The sequence below is a fragment of the Pristiophorus japonicus genome, chromosome 22 (assembly GCF_044704955.1).
Source record: "Pristiophorus japonicus isolate sPriJap1 chromosome 22, sPriJap1.hap1, whole genome shotgun sequence".
Lineage (NCBI taxonomy): Eukaryota > Metazoa > Chordata > Chondrichthyes > Pristiophoridae > Pristiophorus > Pristiophorus japonicus.
The window spans coordinates 35,879,496-35,905,528 of NC_091998.1; the positions used below are offsets into that span (position 1 = coordinate 35,879,496).

Here is a 26,033-nt window from a genome sequence, read left to right on the forward strand (position 1 = left end):
ATCAAGTTAGTCAGGCACTTAACAAGTCCCTTAACAAATCCATGCTGACTGTCCTTGATTAATCCATGTCTTTCTAAATTAAGATTTATCCTGTTCCTCAGAATTTTTTCCAATAATTTTTCCACCACCGAGGTTCGGCGGATTGGCCTGCAATTACTCGGTCTATCCCTTTCTCCCTTTTTAAACATTGGTACAATATTAGCAGTCCTCCAGTCCTCTGGCACCACACCTGTATCCAGAGAGGATTGGAAAATGATGGTCAGAGCCTCTGCTATTTCCTCTTTTGCTTCTCTTAACAGCCTGAGATACATTTCATCCGGGCCTGGGGATTTATCCACTTTCAAAGATGCTAAACCCCTTCATCGCCCCTCTCTTTTGTGAAAACAGACGCAAAGTATTCATTAAGAACCATACCCACGTCTCCCGCCTCCACGATTGCCTTTATGGTCTTTAATAGGCCCTTTTGTTGTCCTCTTGCTCTTAATGTATTTATAAAACATCTTTGGGTTTTCCTTGATTTTACTTGCCAAAGTTTGTTCATGCCTTCTCTTTGCTTTCCTAATTTCCTTTCTAATTGCACCCCTGCACTTTCTACACTCCGAGAGTTTCTGCAGTATTGAGCCCTCGGTATCTGTCATAAGCCTCCCTTTTTTTCTTATCCTACTCTGTATGTCCCTTGACATCCAGGGGGTTCTTGATTTGTTAGTCCCACCCTTTTTCTTTGAAGGAACATACTTGCTCTGAACCCTCGTGATTTCCTCCTTTAATGCTCTGACACTGATTTACCATCAAGTAGCAGTTTCCAGTCCATTTTGGCTATATCCCATCTCAGCTCAGCAAACTTGGCTTTTCTCCAATTGAGAACTTTTATTCCTGGTCTATCTTTGTCCTTTTCCATAACTACCCTAAATCTAACTGAATTATGATCACTTCCACCAAAATGATCTCCCACTGATATCTCTTCCACCTGCCCAGCTTCATTTCCTAAAACTAAGTCCAGAACCGCCCCCTCCCTTGTTGGGCTTGTTACATACTAGCTAAAAACGTTCTCTTGAATGCATTTTAGGAATTCCACACTCTCTGTACCATTCACACTAATTTTACCCCAGTTAATATTAGGGTAGTGGTAATCCCCTATTATTACTGCCCTATAGTCTTTGCACTTCTCAGAAATTTGTCCACATATTTGCTCTTCTATCTCCCCCGGACTGTTTGGGGGTCTACAGTACACTCCCAGCAGTGAGATTAACCCTTTTTTATTCTTCAATTCAACCCATATGGCCTCAGTTGATGACCCCTCTAACATATCATCCCTCCTCACAGCTGTAATTGATTCTTTAATTAATACTGGGACTCCCCATTCCCCCCTGCCTTTTTTTAACCCCTCTCAATTCGTCTGAAAACCCGGTAAGCAGAGTGTTGAGCTGCCTTTCTTTCAGCCATGTCTCAGGAATAGCTATAATTCATACTCCCAAATATCTATCTGTCAGACCCCATCTGGACTCTGTGTCCCTCTGGAAGGATATATCGGCCTCGGAGGGGGGAGCAGCGCAGAATTATACCAGGGCTGAAAGGGTTAAATTATGAGGACAGGTTGCATAAGCTAGTATAGAAGATTAGGGGGGGATCTAATTGAGGTGTTTATGATGATTAAAGGATTTGATAGAGTAGATAGAGAGAAGGTATTTCCTCTGGTGGAGGAGTCAAGGGAGCAGAATGTTAAAGTTAGAGCTAGCCCGATCAGGGGTGATGTTCATACAAAGAGTAGTGGGAATCTGGAACTCTCTCCCACAGAACGCTATCGAGGCTGAGTGGGGTCAATTGAAAATATCTTAACTGAGATTGGTAGATTTCTGTTCGGTAAGGGTATTCAGCGCTACGAAGTATTTACAGCACAGAAACAGGACATTCGGCCTAACAGGTCCATGACGGTGCCTATGTTCCACACAAGCCCCCTCCCGCCCCTCGAACCCCACCAACATATCCTTCTGTTCCTTTCTCCCTCATGTGTTTTTCCAGCTTCCCCTTAAATGTATCTGTGCTATTTGCCTCAACTACTTCCTGGGGCAGCGAGTTCCACATTCTCACCACTGTCTGGGTAGCAGTTCTGATGAAGTGTCATCGACCTGAAACGTTAACTCTGTTTCTCTCTCCATAGATGCTGCCTGACCTGCTGATTATTTCTAGCATTTTCTGTTTTTATTTCAGATTGCCAGCAACCGCAGTTTTGTGTCTGGGTAAAGAGATTTCTCCTGAATTCACTATTGGGTTTATAAGTGACTATCTTATATTGATGACCCCTCGTTCTGGTTTCGCCCACAAGTGGAAACATCTTCTCTACGTTTACCCTATCAAACCCTTTCATCATCTTAAAGACTTCTATCGGGTCACCCCTCAGCCTTCCCCTTTCCTGTTCAATCCTTCCTAATGGGTATAACCTCAGTTCTGCTATCATCCTAGTAACTATTGTTGCACCTTCTCCAGTGCCTCTATATCCTTTTTATAACATGGAGACCAGAACTGTTCACAGTACTCCAAGTGTGGTCTAATTAAGGTTTTGTACAAGTTTAACATAACTTCTCTGTTTTTCAATTCTGTAAATGAACTACTGCTGTGTTTGCTTTTTATGGCCTTGTTAACCTGCGTTGTTACTTCTAGTGATGTGTGTATCTGTGCCCCGGAGCCCTGTTCCTCTGCTCCGTTGCCACATTTATTTTCCAAGGCGTTTGTGGTCTCCTTATTCTTCCTACCAACATGTATTACCTCGCACTGATAGATACTGAAGCTCACTGGCCAATTACACGCCCATTCTGCAAGTTTATTAATGTCTTGTATTTTGTCGCAGTCTTCCTCTGTGTTAACTACACACCATGTCCCCCCAATTTTTGAAATTTTACTTCCGATTCCCGAGTCCAAATCATTGATATGATTTGAACAACAAGTGGTCCCAGCACCGATCCTTGTGGAACATTACTTCCAAGTTACAGAACCAAGGCGGGTAATTAGAGTTAAGATCAACCATGATCCAATTGACTGGTAGAACAGGCTTGAGGGGCCGAATGCCCTTGTCCTGTTGCTAATGGACGTAAACTCCTGAGCTGTGGACAAGTGATACAAGGTGCCAGCAGGTGAGTTGCTTTGCCAGCTATCCCGCGCAGGCCACTCAGTGGCTTTATAATGGAAAAAAATCGCACGTGCATGATAACACGAATGGGCCCCACAGCCTGTTGCCCGCACACCCAAAATTAAATTAGCGGGAGCATTGATCCTGGCCGTTGCATATCTGCAAGAGGTAGCAGTCACGAGGGTCTACTTCCAGACCCCTCCCCCTTCCTCCTCCTCCTCCTCTATCTGGCAGCCCTTCACTCCCAGGCTCCCCACCAGATTTACCATGTGCTTATCGATCGGGAACAAACATGGAGCGCAGGGTGGCGCTGTATTTGTCTGTTGTGGAGTGGAGTACGGCTTCAGGAAGGCAGCTCACGTTGGAGCTGTTAGTGTAGTCAGGACCTGGAGGGACAGTACTGATCATGTTAAAGCTGTTACAGTGGGGTCAGGTTCTCGAGGGACAGGACTGGCCATGTTGGGAAAGCCAGCCAGCCAGCTGTTGGAAGGAGGTCAGGACACTGGCCTGGTCTGGTGCCAGATTGAGAACCTACCCACCGCGAATGCATGTGGGAGAAGGGCCACACTGCGACGAGGATCTACAGGTATTTTCAGAGGCTTTCCAGGCTAATAGCGTTGCTGTTATTATGGGGTGTTCCTGGGTCACCGTTGGCCTTCTCAGCTGGACTACAAAGGACACACTGTGTTGAGGGTTGGTTTGGGTGCACTGGTCACCATGCCCAGCATGGGTTGCCTTTCAGGCCATAACTCTTGAGTGTTGGGCCACCCAGTACTAATAGCTGGGACAGGGGAAGCCAGAATTGCCTTCATTTTGTGAGTTCTACCTCAAGGTCTCAGAGCTGTTGAGCGAGACCCAGACAACATATTTGTGGGTCTTCTCTGCCCTTGTTACTCTAGATATTTCAGCTGTCAATAGTCCTGATTACTCGCAGAGAGGAGCCATAGCTCACGACAGCCTTGAGAGCATGTTCGCTGACTCGGATAACTAAGTAAGTTGGGATAGTGTGCCCAGGATAATATTCAGAAACCCTTTCTTTAGCTACAGGATCTATCCTGTGCCTACAGGAGTCTTTCCGTGTCCTCCAAGAGGTGGCAGAATATCATCACACCAGACCTGTTTGTTGGCTTTAATTGCCAATTGAATTTATTGAACATTGGTGAACACATGAATAAATCACAGCAATATGTAATGCATATATTTAGAGTAGATGTTAAACCATGCTAATTCCTCAAAAGGAAAATAATAAATGGTTTACAATCTATATATTAAACTGTATTTTTTTTTAAATTATACTTTTGTATACAGTTATTCTTTTGTTCTTTGATTCTTGCCAACTGCGGGAGCTTACCATCCTGACCTGAGCTTTGTGAAAGTTCGAGACCAACTTGAACAGTCCAAGCTAATTCAGTACCACCCAAAACAGTTGTAGGTTTGAATTACTGTCAGCTGAATTCAATGGGAGCTGCCAATCAAACACATAACTGAACAAGTTACGCAGTTATTCGTCTTTGAAAACCCAGGCACTGACTCAGAGCCTCCTGTAACAGCACGTGACTGATGGCAGGTCCAGATCACCACCCCAGTGACTCGGTGTGTACAGGCTCCAATATCCACACTGAACAATGCTGGCTGACCCATGCTGGAATAGCCCTGAGCTGGAGGCTGCACTACCCACTCCAAACACTACCCATCTAAACACGGCTGAACAACAAACAACATTTATTTATAAAACTTTCTATCTTTTTTGATGGAGTTTTGTGCTCATTAAGGTGAGGGACGTTAGTGCAGACAAATGGAACACTTTCCTATTTCAGGCACCCAGTGTCAGCATCACACACTCCCAGGGCAGGTACAGCACGGGGTTAGATACAGAGTAAAGCTCCCTCTATACTGTCCCATCAAACACACTCTCAGGGCAGGTACAGCACGGGTTAGATGCAGAGTAAAGCTCCCTCTATACTGTCCCATCAAACACTCGCAGGACAGGTATAGCACAGGTTAGATATGGAGTAAAGCTCCCTCCACACTATCCCACTACACTGTCCCATCAAACACTCCCAGGGCAGGTACAGCATGGTGTTAGTTACAGAGTAAAACTCCCTCTACGCTGTCCCATCAAACACTCCCAGGGCAGGTACAGCACGGGTTAGATACAGAGTAAAGCTCCCTCTACACTGTCCCATCACACACTCCCAGGGCAGGTACAGTATAGGGTTCGATACAGAGTAAAGCTCCCTCTACACTGTCCCATCAAACACTCCCAGGGCAGGTACAGCACGGGTTAGATACAGAGTAAAGCTCCCTCTACACTGTCCCATCACACACTCCCAGGGCAGGTACAGCACGGGGTTAGATACAGAGTAAATTGCTCAGTTATGTGTGTTTGAATTATATGGCTTGGCTCCTCCCTCAAGCTATCTGATTGGAGACCAAAATTGCTCGGAGTACTTGAAAAATGATATTTTGTTTATGTCAAAGTTTGAACTCCTTATATATTGCGACTAAATGAAAGCAATAAATATCGAGCTAAAACAAGACAAAAACGCTTTGTCAACACCTGACTGTGAGCACCTGAAACAAGTACACATTGCACTGTGTTGTACCAGGAGTGAAAGGAGAAGGTTGTTCCAGGTAAGGCAAGGACACCATTAGCAAACCCTCTGACAACAAGCAAACAACAGAATACAGTCCTGCTCGGGTCCCCTCCCTCACCTTTTTCTGGTACATTGATGGCTGTATCGGTGCTGCTTCCTGCTCGTGCAACTAATTTCAGTCATTACGCTTCAAATTTCCACCCTCCCCTCGCCTTGACTGGGTCCATCTCCCACTCTTCACTTCCCTTCCTCGACTTCTCCGTCTCCATCTCTGGGGATCGGCTTTCGATCAGTATCCACTATAAGCCCACTGACTCCCACAGCTACCTGGACTACACTTCCTCCCACCCCGCATCCTGTAAGGACTCCATTCCATTCTCCCAGTTTCTCCGTCTCCGTCGCATCTGCTCTGATGATGCCACCTTTCACACTAGTGCCTCGGACATGTCTTCCTTTTTCCTCAACCGAGGATTTCCCTCCGCCATGGTTAACACGGCCCTCGACCGTGACCGTTCTATTTCCCACATCTCTGCTCTCACCCCCTTCCCCTCCCTCTCAGAACCACAACAGGGTTCCGCTTGTCCTCACCCTCCAGCCCAGCGGCCTCCACGTTAAATGGATCAACCGCCGCCATTTCCGCCACCTCCAGTGCCAACTCACCTTCTCCTCCACTCCCCTTTCGGCATTCCGAAAGGACCCTTCCTTCCGGACACTCTGGGTCACTTCTCAATCACCTCCCAGCGCCCACTCCCCTTCTCACAGCACCTTCTCGTGCAAGCGCAGGAGATGCAACAACTGCCCTTTCACCTCCTCCCTTCCCACTATCCAGGGCCCCAAATACACCTTCCAGGTGAGACAGTGATTTACTTGTACTTCTGTCAATTTAGTATACTGTACTCACTGCTCACAGTCTTCTCTACACTGGGGAGAGCAAATGCAGGTTGAGTGATCAATTTGTTGAAAACCTCCGTTCAGTCCTCCAGTGTGACTCCGAGCTTCCGGTTGCCTGTCATTTTAATTTTCTATCCCACTCCCACTCCGACCTCTCTGTCCGAGACCCTCTAAACTTTTTCAATTAAGTTCAAGGAACAGTACCTCGCCTTTCAATTCGGCACTGCACAGCCTTCCACACTCAACATGGAGTTGGATTGATGTATTGCTTGCTTGGGAGCAGGCTTACATTCAGTACCGTGATGTGCCATTTAGCTGTCCAGGGTTGGGGTCCTGTGAGTTCCATGAGTGTTTCATAGAAATATAGAAAATAGGAGCAGTAGAGGCCATTCGGCCCTTCGAGTCTGCACCGCCATTCAATATGATCATGGCTGATCCTCTATCTCAACACCATATTCCCGCTTTTTCCCCATACCCCTTGATGCCTTTTGTTTATAGAAATCTATCTATCTCCCTCTTAAATATATTCAGTGACTTGGCCTCCACAGCCTTCTGTGGTAGCGAATTCCACAAGGTTCACCACCCTCTGAGCGAAAAAATTTCTCCTCATCTTGGTCCTAAATTTCCTACCCCGTATCCTGAGACTGTGACCCCTTGTTCTGGACTTCCCAGCCCGGGGAAACATCCTCCCCGCATCCAGTCTATCCAACCCAGTCAGAATTTTACACGTTTCAATAAGATCCCCTCTCATTCTTCTAAACTCTAGTGAATACAGGCCTAGTCGACACAATCTCTCCTCATGCGACAGTCCTGCCATCCCAGGAATCAGTCTGGTGAACCTTCGCTGCACTCCCTCTATGACAAGTATATCCTTTCTTAGGTAAGGAGACTAGAACTGTACAAATAAAAGGTAAACTTCCTCTAAGCTATGCCATCTCGGAAACTAACCAGGTGGAAATACCTACTCCTAAACTCCATGGGGTGACCCAAACGGTAACGCACTCCCTGCCCCTAACTCTTTATCCAAAGATGTCCCCACCCCACGCCTTGGCTGCAAGCTTGCCTCAGGAAAGAGGGGAATGTGTAACGACTGTTGTTTTCATGCTGACTGTAGGTGGCTTGCTTCACCGTGACAGCACCAGGAGGTATCTCTTATTATTAATTAAAAATCAAAATATTGAAGCTTGCCCAATGAATACACTGCCAGCTGCAATACTGAGCCATTCAGACCGAGATACAGCGGTGTGTAAGCTGCACTCAAGACAGCGCAGCATCTGGGGTGCTACTCGTGGCTTCAACACCCATGGAAGGAGAACGATCTTCCTGGTTCATGCTCCTGATTACTATTCAGTGAATCCTGCTGGACGGTGTGCATGTCAGGTCAAGACTGGCTGTGATGGCCCTCCAAGGTAAAATAGCTTGCTGAGACCCGCTATCCAGCCTCATGAATAAAGAATGGCAACTTGTGCAAGCTCCAGAGGGCTGGCACTATCTGTAGGAACAGCAGCAGTCAGCACATTCAGAGCATGAGAAAACTGGGGGGGGGAAACCAGCATTCCTCTGGATAAGTCAAATGAAATACATCTGCAACTTTACAGAATCCCGATTATCGACCATAACACAGAATGAGGACTGCAGGAATAGCTAGGCTGCACTGGAGAATTCAGCGGTTCGGTGAGAGCACAGGCCTCACGTTTTTTTCCAGATCTATTTTTGAGTTATTCTACGCCCAACTGTGTCAGCTGTGGCTCAGTGGGCAGCACTCTCACCTCTGAGTCGGAAGGTTGTGGGTTCAAGTCCTATTCCAGGGACTTGAGCACATAAATCTAAGCTAGCATTGTTGGGAGTGCTGCATTGTTGGAGGTGCCGTCTTTTGGATGAGATGTTAAACCGAGGCCCCATCTGCCCTCTCAGGTGGACGTAAAAGATCCCATGACACTATTTCGAAGAAGAGGAGGGGAGTTATCCCCGGTGTCCTGGCCATTATTTATCCCTCAATCAACATAACAAAAACAGATTATCTGGGTCATTATCACATTGCTGTTTGTGGGAGCTTGCTGTATGTAAATTGGCTGCCGTATTTCCCACATTACAACAGTGACTACACTTCAAAAAGTACTTCATTGGCTGTAAAATGCTTTGAGACGTCCGGTAGTCGTGAAAGGCGCTATATAAATGCAAGTCTTTCTTTCTTTAACTAGGCACCTCCCGCCTCAAGTCTCGAACATACTACCTGCCCTGGCCTGCCCGGCCTGCGCCCGAGACAGTCTCTCCCTCTATGTCTGTTCCATCTCTAACAATGGCGGGGTGTGCAAATCAGTGCCGGGACAGGCAAAACAATAGTTTTAGTTAAAGGGCTGCTAAAAGAGTCGGCACTCCATGCTTGGTGAGGTTGAATGATCTGTGCCGACGCTGGATGCACTGATGGAAGTTAACAATTGCAGTCAGCAGTGGTTACAAACACGTGCTCTGCTTTCTGATACCATCTCGTGATTGCACGATTGTGCAACAAATAAGTACACTGGTCACTCCCGCAGTGCATACAGGATCCCCAAAGGCTTACCATCATCCTTGCCATTATCTTTTCCTTTGTCTCTCTTGTCTTTCTTTGACTTTTTCCCCACTGCCTCCTCTCCGACTGAAGTACTGGTGAGTGGTGTCGTGGGGAGGCTGGAGAGCCCTGGGACCTGGCTGGTTCCACAAGGGACACTGTACACGGAAGGGGTAAGCACGGTGCTGGTGGGTCCTGTAAGCTCAGGCCCATCACTTAAGCTCTGGTGCTGCAAGAGCCTCTTTAATAGGAACCTAAGGTGCATTTAAAGAGAGAGCGACAACATCATGACTACAAACATCCTTTTTATGTACCAGTAATTAAACCAAATTAGATTTCATGAAATAAAGAGGAAAAGAATGAAAAATTACAAATTCTGTTAATTGCAAAAATATACTTTTTGAGCAAAAACCTTTCAGCTTCCAATATGAATTATTTTCTTTGATGAATTACTCAGTATAAATCTTTTTTTTTTAATTCTAAATGCTTCAATAAAACAATTTTAAAGTACAAAAGACATTGCAGTTTAATATTTTAGACAATAGCATCCCCAAAGGTTGTAACTCATGGAAATTTACAACTATTAGCACCCAGTTTTGGGTCAGTGCTGAGCAGAACAATTTTAGACTTTAATTTAGTCCGCACAATGGAAACATTGTCAGCCACGGGAGCAGGCAGCTAAAACACGAAGCATAAACATTTGCATGTGAAAATATTCCTTACCGTCTTTCCTCTTTGGTTCGGACGAATTTCTGCTCTATATAAGCAATTTCATCACAGAGAGCTGCATTCTCCTGAAATATAGTCATTGTACCCATAAGCAGGCAGATAAAGAAAGGCCACTTTATTCCTTACTTAACTCAGAAACATGCACTCCGTACGTCCCTCTCTACTCCCTCTCAGCAGAATGTATAATATATATTCTACAACATACACTACCGGCACAGCTAAAGTGCTCAATCATCATCATAGGCAGTCCCTCGTATCGAGGATGACTTGCTTCCACGCCGAAAAGGGATGAGTTCACAGGTGTTTCAATGAAGGACCTAATATTCCGGATCCCAAACTACATCCTGAAGGGTGGAAGATGCCTGTGCCTGAATTTTTTTAACGTGGGGTGGCCGTTGCACACCAGCCACCACACGGGCTTGACAGAGCTAGGTCTTGATGCAGTGGCAAGGGTTAACCAAGACGACTGGAGACCAGCTCTGTTACACGGACCCAGTGCGCACACATATCGCAGTGTGGGCTGGCCCGTGCTGTCCCTGGGCCCTCGTCTCTTCTGGGCCTCAAACTCACGCCTCCCCTGGGCCCCGATCGCGTCACTCCACGATCACTCGCCGCTCCTTTGCCCCGACCTCACCGCTCCTGCTGTACCTGCCCAAGCTCCAATCACCGACCTGGACCTTGGTGACATCCAATCCAGCCGCCCTCTTCGCTTACGTCAGCCTCCTGCACCAGCTGTACCTTGCAGTGGTACGCCGTCACACTGCTCCTTTTATGGCCCGACCTGCCGTTGATATAGAACCTCAGTTACTGTCATCTTTTGGGGCTTTTACAGAATCTACTTTCTTGGGTTCATTGTCACCCGTCACTCCTGCAAGCAAACCTCGTGTTCCCGATCACCTGGACTGTACCTATTTTGTCCATTATCGCGGTAAATGATGGTAAGACCCAAGAATCATAACACAGGTTCCTGGAATGTGACAAGTACTGCCACAGGAGTCTCCTCCTGTGCAAACGGACTCGATGCACACACTCACCATACTAAGGCTTAGACCCTAAATGGCTCAATTTACACAAGACAAGTGAATGAACTGTACAATAGTGAAATATACTTTATTCTCTCCTATACATAAAATAATAAAGTCAGCACTCATTTTCATTTTAAAGGCAACAACTTGCATTTATATAGCACATTTAACGTCTCAAGGTGCTTCACAGGAGCATTATCAGACAAAAATACAGACATTAAATAGTCTCCTGTAGAAATGGCCAGTTTGAAATCTAGCTCAACTATCCTGCTGCCTGTTCTGAACTCCAAGCCCTCTAATTTCATCTGCACCAGTCCAATACTGACCATAGACTGACCCTTGAACTACCATATAATGAGCTGTCTGTGAAATCGTGACCTTTTCCCCTTCTCAAAGATCTCAAACACAGCTGTCAATCAAACCCACTGCCCAGCCCTAGTGGATCATGGGAACATCTCACAGCCTGACTGTTGTTAGTAACCAAAGTGTCAAACTGGGTAAACTGAAGAGAAGATCTTAAGCAGCGAGTGTCAAAGCATGCTTCTGAGGGACAATGCGTTTGGAACGAGATTTTTGGAATCCTACACTGTATGTAAATGACCTCCAGCTCACAGACAATGACCAGCAACGACCAATCTAATCCCCATGTGACCCATTTTAGAATCATAGATTCAAAGAGGGAGGCCATTCGGCCCATCGTGCCTGTGCCGGCTCTTTGAAAGAGCCATCCATTTAGTCCCACTTCCCCGCTCTTCCTCACAGCCCTGCTAATTTTACATTCTGATATTTTGAAGCAGCAGGAATGTGAACAATTGAAAACTCTCTCACTGGGACAGAAAGCAGGGCTCATACAAATCTCGGCTGACACCCATTCACCAACGGTCAGTCCCATTTACCAATGGTCAGTCCCGTCCCGTTCACCAATGATCAGCCTTGTTCACCAACGGTCGGTCCCGTTCACCCATGGTCAGTCCCGTTCACCAACGGTCGGTCCCGTTCACCCATGGTCAGTCCCGTTCACCAACGGTCGGTCCCGTTCACCCATGGTCAGTCCCGTTCACCAACGGTCGGTCCCGTTCACCCATGGTCAGTCCCGTTCACCAACGGTCGGTCCCGTTCACCAACGGTCGGTCCCGTTCACCCATGGTCGGTCCCGTTCACCAACGGTCGGTCCCGTTCACCAACGGTCGGTCCCGTTCACCAACGGTCGGTCTTGTTCACCAACGGTCGGTCTTGTTCACCAACGGTCGGTCTTGTTCACCAACGGTCGGTCCCGTTCACCAACGGTCGGTCCCGTTCACCAACGGTCGGCCTTGTTCACCAACGGTCGGTCTTGTTCACCAACGGTGCGTCCCATTCACCAACGGTCAATCTCATTCACCAATGGTCGGCCTCATTCACCAATGGTCTGCCATGTTACTATATAACTGGTCTGAAGCAGTGTGAGTATTTTTTTTAGCATTTTGCCCATGTTTAAACTTTTTTACTGATAGTTTGTTGGGGGTGAGACTTTTGTCCCCACTTTTCCCCCTCCTGAAGTTACTGATTCTTGCGAAGATGCAGACAGCGGAAGCAACCCTCTCGATCCTCACCAAGTGGTGGGTCTACAGATGAACAAAATCTGCACACTCCTGCTTCAGACAGACAGCAGCACAACAATGCTGTTCAATGCATTGCAAGTACTCACAAAAATCAGAGCTTTTACAGTCTTGCGCAGCCTGAGGTACTTAATCCTATACTTCTCGTTCAGTGTCTTCTTCAGAACCTTCTTCAGTTTGGGTTTTGACTCCTGGAATATGGAGGGGGAAGGGAAGTTGGAGAGATGGTCCATTAGCTGTGGATTAGGATACTCGGGCGGGTGAGTCACAGGCACGAGGAACGGCTGTGCCGGGTAGGTCTGGAGAAGTTGCTGTCGTTCTTTCTCCGTCTGCAAGGCAAAATGTGATCATTTTAGAAAAATATAGGTTTCCATGTACCTCATTACATCACCCCTATTACCGTGAGCAGCCAAGTTTCTTGTGATTACACTCCTGTGAAGCACCTTTGGACGTTTTACTACATTAAAGGTGCTATATAAATGCAAGTTGTTGTACAGGTGCAGTGGTGTGCAGGTTTTTTGACCATTTTTGACAGAGCTAATCAGTGAAAATTAAAATAAACTATCGTCGAAAGTGATAGCTGTCCAATTTTTTCTCCCTTTTCTCCTCGCTAAAAGTCGGTGACTAAGCTTCAAACGGCTCTATAGCTACTGCCAACTGTCTGGGTATCTCACCCAAGTGACTCATCATCATCATCATCATTGGCGATCCCTAGAATGAGGATGATTTACATAAGAACATAAGAATTAGGAACAGGAGTAGGCCATCTAGCCCCTCGAGCCTGCTCCGCAATTCAAAAAGATCATGGCTGATCTGGCCGTGGACTCAGCTCCACTTACCCGCCCGCTCCCCATAACCCTTAATTCCCTTATTGGTTAAAAATCTATCTATCTGTGATTTGAATACATTCAATGAGCTAGCCTCAACTGCTTCCCTGGGCAGAGAATCCCACAGATTCACAACCCTCTGGGAGAAGAAATTCCTTCTCAACTCGGTTTTAAATTGGCTCCCCCGTATTTTGAGGTTGTGCCCCCTAGTTCTAGTCTCCTCGACCAGTGGAAACAACCTCTCTGCCTCTATCTTGTCTATCCCTTTCATTATTGTAAATTTGCTTCCACGAGTTCACAGGTGTTTCAATGAAGGACCCGATGTTCCAGTCCTGAACTCCAATTGAGGGGGTGGAAGATGCCTGTGCGTGGATTTTTTTAACGTGTGGTGACCGTTGCACATCAGCCACCACATGGGCTCGACAGAGCTACGTCTTTATCCAGTGGCAAGAGTTAACCAGGACAACTGGAGATCTGTTCTGCTGCACGGACCTAGTGCGCACACATATCGCACAGTGTGGGCTGGCCCGTGCTGCCCCTGGGTTCTCGGCTTTTCTGGGCCCCGTAACCTCATTCGCCCACGATGTTCCAGGGCCTGGCGCTCCAGCTCTATTTATAGCCCCGACCGGCAGTGGTGTTCTCACACAGGTCGGGGCGACCCATGATGTGCCAAGTGACTACACATTGCATGTGTGTCAACAATGGAGTATGTCACACCTGAGCCCCATACTGCCCTCAGTGTCGCCCCGTTTTCCAGCAGCAGTCACGGGATTGCGATACAGGATGGTTATCCTGGCTGATTCTTCTCCCTCGGTTGGCAGACCGACTGTAGCCACAGGCACCCTCTACAGTTAGGCACTAACCCAACTCCAGCCACAGACTCGGCCAATATTGGGAGACCTGAGGAGGGGTGCTGCAGTCATTATTTAAAGCAGACACACTCACATGCCGTTGCTGACTGTGAGTTGCAGCAACTCTTTTATGGCAGGAGTGTTATACCAATTATCACACAACACGGCTAATCCCTTGCTCAAACACAAAAAGCAATCTCATTCTATAATGATTTCTGCTCCATTCCCAATCTCTATTTCTTCTTGTGTCGCACTCGCCCAGTCTTTTGTTGTACTACCCATTTCTCAATGGGCTGTCTATCACTCTGTGACATATTCCTTTACTGGTGTGCTCAATATCAATCTCTTACTCTTTCGTAAGGCTTATGGTCAATGGCCACATGTGCCAGGCTGTTGGAGAGATTTATTTTTATTCGTTCATGGCAAGGCCGGTATTTATTGCCTATCCCTAATCGCCCTGAGAAGGTGGTGTGGGCCGCCTTCTTGAACCGCTGCAGTCCGTGTGGTGAAGGTGCTCCCACAGAGCTGTTAGGGAGGGAGTTCCACGATTTTGACCCAGCGACGATGAAGGAACGGCCGATATATTTCCAAGTCAGGATGGTGTGTAACTTGGAGGGAACATGCAGGTGGTGGTGTTCCCATGCGCCTGCTGCCCTTGTCCTTCTAGGTGGTAGAGGTTGTGAGTTTGGGAGGTGCTGCCGAAGAAGCCTTGGTGAGTTGCTGCAGTGCATCGTGTAGATGGTACACACTGCAGCCACGGTGCGCCGGTGGTGGAGGGAGTGAATGTTTAAGATGGTGGATGGGGGGCCAATCAAGCGGGCTGCTTTGTCCTGGATGGTGTCAAGCTTGTGTTGTTGGAGCTGCTGACTTGTGCCTTGTAGATGATGGAAAGGCTTTGGGGAGTCAGGAGGTGAGACACTCGCCACAGAATACCCAGCCTCTGACCTGCTCTTATAGTCACAGTATTTATGGGGCTGGTCCAGTTAAGTTTTTGGTAAATGGTGATCCCCAGGTTGTTGATAGTAGGGGATTTGATGATCGTAATGCCATTGAATGTTAGGGACGGTGGTTAGACTCTCGCTTGTTGGAGATAGTCATTGCCTGGTACTTGTGTGGCGTGAATATTACTTGCCAGTTATAAGCCCAAGCCTGAATGTCGTCTAGATCTTGCTGCATGCGGGCATAGACTGCTTCATTATCTGAGGAGTTGCAAATGGAACTGAACACTATGCAATCATCAGCGAACATCCCCACTTCTGACCTTATGATGGAGGTGGGGGGGGGGCGGTCATTAATGAAGCAGCTGAAGATGCTTTGGCCGAGGACACTGCCCTGAGGAACTCCTGCAGCGGTGAAGGAAATGCCAGGCCATGAGGTTACAGACTGTGGTGGAATACAATTCTGCTGCTGCTGATGGCCCACAGCGCCTGATGGATGCCCAGTTTTGAGTTGCTAGATCTGTTCTGAATCAATCTCATTTAACATCATGTTTGTGCCACACAACACAATGGAGGGTGTCCTCAGTGTGAAGACAGAACTTCGTCTCCACGAGAACTGTGCAGCGGTCATTCCTACCAATGCTGTGGTGGACAGATTCAGTGAGTGGGCAATACTGTGGAAAATGGAGCTCAATATGAACAATGAAACGTTAACTCTGTTTCTCGCTCCACAGATGCTGACAACCTGCTGAGTGTTCCAGCATTTTCTCTTTCTGTTTCAGATTGCCACCATCTGCTTTTTTTAAACACATGGGACACACTCCAGACAATGTCCCCCGGGGAAAAGGGAAAGGGGAAGGAAATGACAAGAACAAGCTGCAGCAATTACAATACCGGCAGGGTTCACACTTACCAACAGAGCAAAGACCCCATTCCTGTTCTCCAGCCTCTTGAACCGTCTGCTCCCTTTCTGAGTCTGAAATGCAGCAACACAGAGGCTCAGCTGTGTCACACCACACCCAACATCCTCTCCCCGCAACATCCTCTCCCCGCAACATCCTCTCCCCGCAACATCCTCTCCCCGCAACATCCTCTCCCCCAACCCAACAACCTCTCCCCCACCCAACACCCTCTCCCCCAACCCAACACCCTCTCCCCAACCCAACACCCTCTCCCCCAACCCAACACCCTCTCCCCCAACCCAACACCCTCTCCCCCAACCCAACACCCTCTCCCCCAACCCAACACCCTCTCCCCCAACCCAACACCCTCTCCCCCAACCCAACACCCTCTCCCCCAACCCAACACCCTCTCCCCCAACTCAACACCCTCTCCCCCAACCCAACACCCTCTCCCCCAACCCAACACCCTCTCCCCCAACCCAACACCCTCTCCCCCAACCCAACACCCTCTCCCCCAACCCAACACCCTCTCCCCCAACCCAACACCCTCTCCCCCAACCCAACACCCTCTCCCCCAACCCAACACCCTCTCCCCCAACCCAACACCCTCTCCCCCAACCCAACACCCTCTCCCCCAACCCAACACCCTCTCCCCCAACCCAACACCCTCTCCCCCAACCCAACACCCTCTCCCCCAACCCAACACCCTCTCCCCCAACCCAACACCCTCTCCCCCAACCCAACACCCTCTCCCCCAACCCAACACCCTCTCCCCCAACCCAACACCCTCTCCCCCAACCCAACACCCTCTCCCCCAACCCAACACCCTCTCCCCCAACCCAACACCCTCTCCCCCAACCCAACACCCTCTCCCCCAACCCAACACCCTCTCCCCCAACCCAACACCCTCTCCCCCAACCCAACACCCTCTCCCCCAACCCAACACCCTCTCCCCCAACCCAACACCCTCTCCCCCAACCCAACACCCTCTCCCCCAACCCAACACCCTCTCTCCCAACCCAACACCCTCTCCCCCAACCCAACACCCTCTCCCCCAACACATCCTCTCCCACAACACATCTTCTCCCGCAACATCCTCTCCCACCAATCATCCTGGTTTGGATGATGTGGAATCGGTATGGGTGGAGCTACGGAATACCAAAGGGCAGAAAACGCTGGTGGGAATTGTGTACAGGCCACCAAACAGTAGTAGTGAGGTTGGGGACAGCATCAAACAAGAAATAAGGAAGGTGTGCAATAAAGGTACAACAGTTATCATGGGCGACTTTAATTTACATATAGATTGGGCTAACCAAACTGGTAGCAATGCGGTGGAGGAGGATTTCCTGGAGTGTATTAGGGATGATTTTCTTGACCAATATGTCGAGGAACCAATTAGAGAGCTGGCCATCCTAGACTGGGTGATGTGTAATGAGAAGGGACTAATTAGCAATCTTGTTGTGCGAGGCCCCTTGGGGAAGAGTGACCATAATATGGTAGAATTCTTTATTAAGATGGGGAGTGACACAGTTAAATCAGAAACTAGGGTCCTGAACTTAAGGAAAGCTAACTTCGACGGCATGAGGAGTGAATTGGCTAGAATAGACTGGCGAGTGATACTTAAAGGGTTGACGGTGGATAGGTAATGGCAAACATTTATAGATCACATGGATGAACTTCAACAATTGTACATCCCTGTCTGGAGTAAAAATAAAACAGCGAAGGTGGCTCAACCGTGGCTAACAAGGGAAATTAAGGATAGTGTTAGATCCAAAGAAGAGGCATATAAATTGGCCAGAAAAAGCAGCAAACCAGAGGACTGGGAGAAATTTAGAATTCAGCAGAGGAGGACAAAGGGTTTAATTAGGAGGGGGAAAATAGAATATGAGAGGAAGTTTGCCGGGAACATAAAAACTGACTGCAAAAGCTTCCATAGATATGTGAAGAGAAAAAGAGTAGTGAAGACAAACGTAGGTCCCTTGCAGTCGGACTCGGGTGAATTTATAATGGGGAACAAAGAAATGGCAGACCAACTGAACAAATACTTTGGTTCTGTCTTCACGAAGGAAGACACAAATAACCTTCCGGATGTACTAGGGGACCGAGGGTCTAGTGAGAACGAGGAGTTGAAGGCTATCCTAATTAGGCGGGAAATTGTGTTGGGGAAATTGATGGGATTGAAGGCCGATAAATCCCCGGGGCTTGATTGTCTGCATCCCAGAGTACTTACGGAAGTGGCCCGAGAAATAGTGGATGCATTGGTGATCATTTTCCAAAAGTCTATCGACTCTGGATCAGTTCCTATGGACTGGAGGGTAGCTAACGTAACACCACTTTTTAAAAAAAGGAGAGAGAGAGAAAACGGGTAATTATAGACTGGTTAGCCTGACATCAGTAGTGGGGAAAATGTTGGAATCAATTGTTAAGGATGAAATAGCAGCGCATTTGGAAAGCAGTGACAGGATCGGTCCAAGTCAGCATGGATTTATGAAAGGGAAATCATGCTTGACAAATCTTCTGGAATTTTTTGAGGGTGTAACTAGCAGAGTGGACAAGGGAGAACCAGTGGATGTGGTGTATTTGGACTTTCAAGAGGCCTTTGACAAGGTCCCATATAAGAGATTGGTGTGCAAAATCAAAGCACATGGTATTGGGGGTAATGTACTGGCATGGATAGAGAATTGGTTGGCAGACAGGAAGCAGAGTCGGGATAAACGGATCCTTTTCAGAATGGCAGGCAGTGACTAGTGGAGTGCCGCAGGGCTCAGTGCTGGGACCCCAGCTCTTTACAATATACATCAATGATTTAGCTGAAAGAATTGAGTGTAATATCTCCAAGTTTGCAGATGACACTAAACTGGGTGGCGGTGTGAGCTGTGAGGAGGTTGCTAAGAGGCTTCAGGGTGACTTGGGCAGGTTAGGTGAGTGGGCAAATGCATGGCAGATGCAGTATAATGTGAATAAATGTGAGGTTATCCACTTTGGTGGCAAAAACACGAAGGCAGAATATTATCTGAATGGCGGCAGATTAGGAAAAGGGGAGGTGCAACGGTTCATCAGTCATTGAAAGTTGGCATGCAGGTACAGCAGGCGGTAAAGAAGGCAAATGGCATGTTGGCCTTCATAGCTAGGGGATTTGAGTATAGGAGCAGGGAGGTCTTACTGCAATTGTACAGGGCCTTGGTGAGGCCTCACCTGGAATATTGTGTTCAGTTTTGGTCTCCTAATCTGAGGAAGGACGTTCTTGCTATTGAGGGAGTGCAGTGAAGGTTCACTAGACTGATTCCAGGGATGGCTGGACTGACATATGAGGAGAGACTGGATCAACTGGGACTTTATACACTGGAGTTTAGAAGGATGAGAGGGGATCTCATAGAAACGTATAAGATTCTGACGGGACTGGACAGGTTAGATGCGGGAAGAATGTTCCCGATGTTGGGGAAGTCCAGAACCAGGGGACACAGTCTTCGGATAAGGGGTAGGCCATTTAGGACTGAGATGAGGAGAAACTTCTTCACTCAGAGAGTTGTTAACCTGTGGAATTCCCTGCCACAGAGAGTTGTTGATGCCAGTTCATTGGATATATTCAAGAGGGAGTTTGGAGAGAAAGCGGGAAAAGAGTACTGAGGTGAAGGATCAGCCATGATCTTATTGAATGGTGGTGCAGGCTCGAAGTGCTGAATGGCCTACTCCTGCATCTATTTTCTATGTTTCTATGTTTCTCTCCCCCAACACCCTCTCCCCCACAACATCCTCTCCCCCCAACACATCCTCTCCCCCCAACACATCCTCTCCTCTCCCCCAACACATCCTCTCCCCCAACACATCCTCTCCCCCAACCCAACATCCTCTCCCCCAACCCAACATCCTCTCCCCCAACTCAACATCCTCTCCCCCAACTCAACATCCTCTCCCCCAACTCAATATCCTCTCCCCCAACTCAATATCCTCTCCCCCAACTCAACATCCTCTCACCCAACCCAACATCTCTTTGATCACACTGTAACCCCACATCAAAATTCTTTCATTTAAACCTGGTGCCGTTCAGAAAGGATCAGAAAATGTCATAAATTTATTGAGAAGAATCTAATCCTAGGAGCATTTGAAGAAATAGTATCCATTTTTACATCAGGTGCTATGGACCGAGCTCGAGTTGTCTACCGTAACTCGGAAAACCCTGTGTTGTTTTAAAGCCGGGGCGCGGCTGTAAGCAGGGGGTTAATGCAGCAGATGGGGAACAAATCTTCCTGCAAAAGTTAAAGTTTTGGGGAATAATTGTTTCACATTTAAGAACTGTCTGTTTATAGAACTGGTTACTGTGAACTTGGCAGAAATTCAAAGTGCAAATGGACAGATTTGGGATGAACGGGGAGAAGATAGTTACTGCTCTGGTGCCTAATGCAGGGCCAAAGTGAAAGTACTGAGCAGATCCGAATCATGGAGCTGATCATCTGGAGCAGAGAACCACCATATATGCAGCATTATCCAGACTCACATCCAAACACCCCACTGACACTGGCCCAGACACCCCACTGACACTGGCCCAGACACCTCACTGACACTGGCCTAGACACCCCACTGACACTGGCCCAGACACCCCACTGACACTGGCCCAGGCACACTGCAGTCACTGGCCCAGGCACCCCACTGACACTGGCCCAGGCACACTGCAGACACTGGCCCAGACACACTGCAGACACTGGCCCAGACACACTGCAGACACTGGCCCAGACACACTGCAGACACTGGCCCAGACACACTGCAGACACTGGCCCAGACACACTGCAGACACTGGCCCAGACACACTGCAGACACTGGCCCAGACAGCTCACTGACACTGGCCCAGACACACTGCAGGCACTGGTCCAGACACAATGCAGACACTGGCCCAGACACAATGCAGACATGGCCCAGACACAATGCAGACATGGCCCAGACACAATGCAGACATGGCCCAGACACAATGCAGACATGGCCCAGACACAATGCAGACACTGGCCCAGACACACTGCAGACACTGGCCCAGACAGCTCACTGACACTGGCCCAGACACACTGCAGACACTGGTCCAGACACAATGCAGACACTGGCCCAGACACAATGCAGACACTGGCCCAGACACAATGCAGACACTGGCCCAGACATAATGCAGACACTGGCCCAGACACAATGCAGACACTGGCCCAGACACAATGCAGACACTGGCCCAGACACAATGCAGACACTGGCCCAGACACAATGCAGACACTGGCCCAGACACAATGCAGACACTGGCCCAGACACAATGCAGACACTGGCCCAGACATAAGGCAGACACTGGCCCAGACATAATGCAGACACTGGCCCAGACACAATGCAGACACTGGCCCAGACACAATGCAGACATGGCCCAGACACAATGCAGACACTGGCCCAGACACAATGCAGACACTGGCCCAGACACAATGCAGACACTGGCCCAGACACAATGCAGACACTGGCCCAGACACAATGCAGACACTGGCCCAGACACAATGCAGACACTGGCCCAGACACCTCACTGACACTGGCCCAGACACCTCACTGACACTGGCCCAGACACCTCACTGACACTGGCCCAGACACATTGAAGACACCTCAGACACTGGGCAGCACCCATCCTGAGCGCTAGGACACTGTGATATCTGCTGTTCACAAGTAAACAGTTAGTAAGAGACTGAGTTGCGTTGCCTAATCATGGCAATTTCTGGATCAATATACCAGCCTTTGTTCAGCTGTAGGTGTTATTCCGGACTGCTTGGAATGGTGCAGCTAATGGTGGAACACTCGTGTGTTGAACATAATTGAGAAGTTTGCAGAGTTTGGTTATCACTTGGATGATCTGCTAGTGCACAGTTGGAACAATATCCGTCGCGTCATTAACAGCCAGTTGCCAATGCTGAATCGCCCCTTCCTGTTTCAGTCAAGAATTATATGAGCGCTGTTGCATCGCCCACTTATAGTGGAAATAGCATTCCCATGGTCCTTGCGCCCAACAGCATCTAAAATCCTGCTTTTACCTTGGGCCATGAAGAAATGAGTGCTACAGGAATGCACTGTTCTGGATTCCCTCTCCCCCACGCTGCACTGCCGATTGTGCTGTCAATGAAAGCTAGCTTTCCCATAAAGGTGCTTGGAGACAGAAATTCCAAACAGAAAAAGAATGGCTGCAAGAACCACAAGCAGCGCACCTGATGGAGACAGCAACCTTGCTACAGAATGTTTGTTTGGTACAGAGGCTGCGATTCAGTTGCAACAACTATCTTCATAAAATATCTATCTTTCCTAAATTGATTCTTTTTGGCTTCAATGCATCACAAAATGACCACCATTTCCTGGGGAGCTTGCCCCCAACCCGCCAAAGATTAATCTTGTGCTCTCTATGCTCACATTCCTTTTCCTAAATTTCCAAATCCAACACTGTATAAAAAATAACATTTTAATAAATGCGCCTCAGTGCACTTTAGTTTCCCCTACAGTGCAAGTGGCCTGCAGTGTACGTGTAGAAGGGTAGGTTTGTATCTATATTGTCACAGGAACTCAGGCTCCTTCCGATTTGTTGAGGCCAACGGTCCCAAGCATTGAGGCACGTGGGCTAAACATCAATTTACCATAAAATAGTTATTCGTGTGAAGAGAGCTGGATTCGCACCAATATATGGCGCAGCAATTGGCAGGACAGCTCAGAGCTTTTGGTAGTCACATACCAGGGTCCACACAGCTGCTGCTCCATGCCCCGCCGAGTTGCAGTTCACAGCTCGCTAACTCTAGGCTGTCTCTGCAGCTAGGGTTCAGTAGAATCGAGGTGGCACTGAGAAAAAAAATCAAATGTTTAAGGAAGAGAAATTGCTCCAATGAGCCAATCAGTGAGTAGCTGAGCCACAGAGGCCAAAGATCCAAGTTCCATCTCTGATCACCATCAATCAGTTGATCTGAACTGTGGGGGGATTGGGAGGGGATAACGGACCAGGATTCTTGGCCCTGTTTGCTATTCAGGGACCCCTGCTGGAAGTGTGAACAACAGGCGAGGAGAGATCTCTCTTGGCTGTGATGTCGAGTAGCTGAAGACTTAACATCAAGGCTCAGGAGAGATTAAGGCAGAAAGTTGGTGAGAGAGAAAAAGTTATTTTATGGCCAATCGGAGTTTAGCCCACATGCCTCGATGCTTGGGACCGTTGGCCTCAACAAATCAGAAAGATTTGTGACAATATAGGTGCTGATACAAACCTACCCTTCTACACGTACACTGCAGATCACTTGTACTGTAGGGAAGGCTAAAGTGCACTGAGGTGCATTTTCTATTTTGTAATTTTTTATATAGTGTTGGATTTGGAAAGTTAGGAAGAGGAATGTGAGCATAAAAAGCACAAGATTAATCTTTAGCAGGTTGGGGGCAAGCTCCCCAGGATATGGTGGTCATCTTGTGATTCATTGAAGCCAAAACGAATTAATTTAGGAAAGAAAGATAGATGGTTGTTACAACTGAATCACAACCTCTACAGAAGAACATAAGGAATAGAAACAGGAGTAGACCATAAGGCCCCTCGAGCCTGCTCGCCATTTAATAAGATCATGTCTGATCTGATCATGGACTCAGCTCCACTTCTCTGCCCGGTCCCCATAACCCCTTATCCACTTATCGTTTAAGAAACTGTCTATTTCTGTCTTAAATTTATTCAATGTCCCAGCTTCCACAGCTCGCTGAGGCAGCGAATTCCACAGATTTACAACCCTCTGAGAGAAGAAATTTCTCCTTATCTCAGTTTTAAATGGGCGACCCCTTATTCTAAGATCATGCCCTCTAGTTCTAGTCTCCCCTATCAGTGGAAACATCCTCTCTGCATCCACCTTGTCAAGTCCCCTCATTATCTTATATGTTTCAATAAGATCACCTCTCATTCTTCTGAATTCCATTGAGTCCCAACCTACTGAAGCCCAACCTACTTAACCTTTCCTCATTAGTCAATCCCCTCATCTCCGGAATCAACCTAGTGAACCTTCACTGAACTGTCTCCATAGCAAGTATATCCTTTCGTAAATATGGAAACCAAAACTGCACGCAGTAATCCAGGTGTGGCCTCACCAATACCCTGTATAGCTGTAGCAAGACTTCCCAGCTTTTATACTCCATCCTCTTTGCAATAAAGACCACGATTCCATTGGCCTTCCTGATCACTTGCTGTACCTGCATACTATTCTTTTGTGTTTCATGCACAAGTAACCCCAGGTCTCGCTGTACTGCAGCACTTTGCAATCTTTCTCCATTTAAATAATAACTTGCTCTTTGATTTTTTTTTCTGCCAAAGTGCATGACCTCACGCTTTCCAACATTATACTCCATCTGCCAAATTTTTGCCCACTCACCTAGCCTGTCTATGTCTTTTTGCAGATTTTTTGTGTCCTCCTCACAAATTGCTTTTCCTCCCATCTTTGTATCGTCAGCAAACTTGGCTACGTTACACTCAGTCCCTTCTTCCAAGTCGTTAATATAGATTGTAAATAGTTGGGGTCCCAGCACTGATCCCTGCAGCACCCCACGAGTTACTGGTTGCCAATCAGAGAATGAACCATTTATCCCAACTCTCTATTTTCTGTCAGTTAGCCAATCCTCTATCTGTGCTAATGTATTACCCCTAACCCCGTGAACTTTTATCTTGTGCAGTAACCTTTTATGTGTCACCTTGTCAAATGACTTCTGGAAGTCCAAATACACCACACCCACTGGCTCCCCTTTATCCACTCTGTTCGTTATATCCTCAAAGAATTCCAGCAAATTTGTCAAACATGACTTCCCCTTCATAAATCTAAGCTGACTCTGCCTGACCAAATTATGCTTTTCCAAATGTCCTGCCACTGCTTCTTTAATAATGGACTCCAATATTTTCCCAACCACAGATGTTAGGCTAACTGGTCTATAGTTCCTACTTTTTGTCTGCCTCCTTTTTTAATTAGGCTTCAGGAGGCAATGAACAGTGAGAATGAGAGAGTAACAGGTGCGTGTGTATCATAGCTGAATGATGTAATCATGTAAGTAACAATGGATTGTAGGCTTAATCCTAAAATTACTGAAATACGCATGCAAATGATACATGCAGCACAATGATGTAAAGATTGCCACAAGGTAGCACTCCCTCAAACCAGTTTCTCTCCACAAACATGCCTAAATGTCTGCTGTGCCTGTTTATTTTTTCCGCTTCAATGTCCTTCCCTGGAACTTATTCTACAACTTTATTCCTCTTTGGGAGAAAACGTTTCTCCTGAATTCTCCTCTTAGTCATAACTCCCTAACTTTACTCAAACCCTTTACCATAGGGAATAATTAGTAGGGTTGATTTTGCCTATTCCATTCACAATCACCATTTTAACAGCACTGCAAACTGCACCAATCACCAAGGGGAATGGAAAGCTGGGTTGGAGCAGGTGGCAGCAACGTCAGTGTTCTCGACCAGGCCAACATCCCCAGCATCGAAGCACTGACCACACTCAACCAGCTCTGCTGGGTGGGCCACATTGTTCGCATGCCTAACACAAGACTCCCAAAGTTAGCGCTCTACTCGGAACTCCTACACTAAGCGAGCCCCAGGTGGGCAGAGAAAACGTTTCAAGGGCACCCTCAAAGTCTCCCTGATAAAGTGCAATATCCCCACCGGCACCTGGGAGTCCCTGGTCAAAGACCGCTCTAAATGGAGGAAGAGCATCCAGGAGGGCGCTGAGCACCTTGAGTCTCGTCGCCGAGAGCATGCAGAAAGCAAGCGCAGGCAGCGGAAGGAGCGTGCGGCAAACCAGACTCCCCACCCAACCTTTCCTCCAACCACTGTCTGTCCCACCTGCGACAGAGACTGTAATTCCCGTTTTGGACTGTTCAGTCACCTAAGAACTCACTTTTAGAGTGGAAGCAAGTCTTCCTCGATTTTGAGGGACTGCCTATGATGATGATGACTCCCTCACAATCACCCAGCAAACCATAAACACTGAATGCAGAT

At 47.7% G+C, this 26,033-nt stretch overlaps 1 protein-coding gene across 2 annotated transcripts in view; it reads right to left on the bottom strand.

Moving 5' to 3' along the window:
- tbrg1 (transforming growth factor beta regulator 1) overlaps positions 1-26,033 on the bottom strand; it is a 120,472-nt gene that overhangs the window by 74,520 nt on the left and 19,919 nt on the right. For both annotated transcript variants that reach the window (XM_070865925.1, XM_070865924.1), the window contains exons 6-9: positions 16,045-16,107; positions 12,605-12,844; positions 9,887-9,957; positions 9,176-9,417 (exon numbers count right to left, since the gene is read on the bottom strand). In XM_070865925.1, the coding sequence (XP_070722026.1) occupies positions 9,176-9,417; positions 9,887-9,957; positions 12,605-12,844; positions 16,045-16,107 (616 nt within the window). The remainder of the gene's footprint in view (positions 1-9,175; positions 9,418-9,886; positions 9,958-12,604; positions 12,845-16,044; positions 16,108-26,033) is intronic.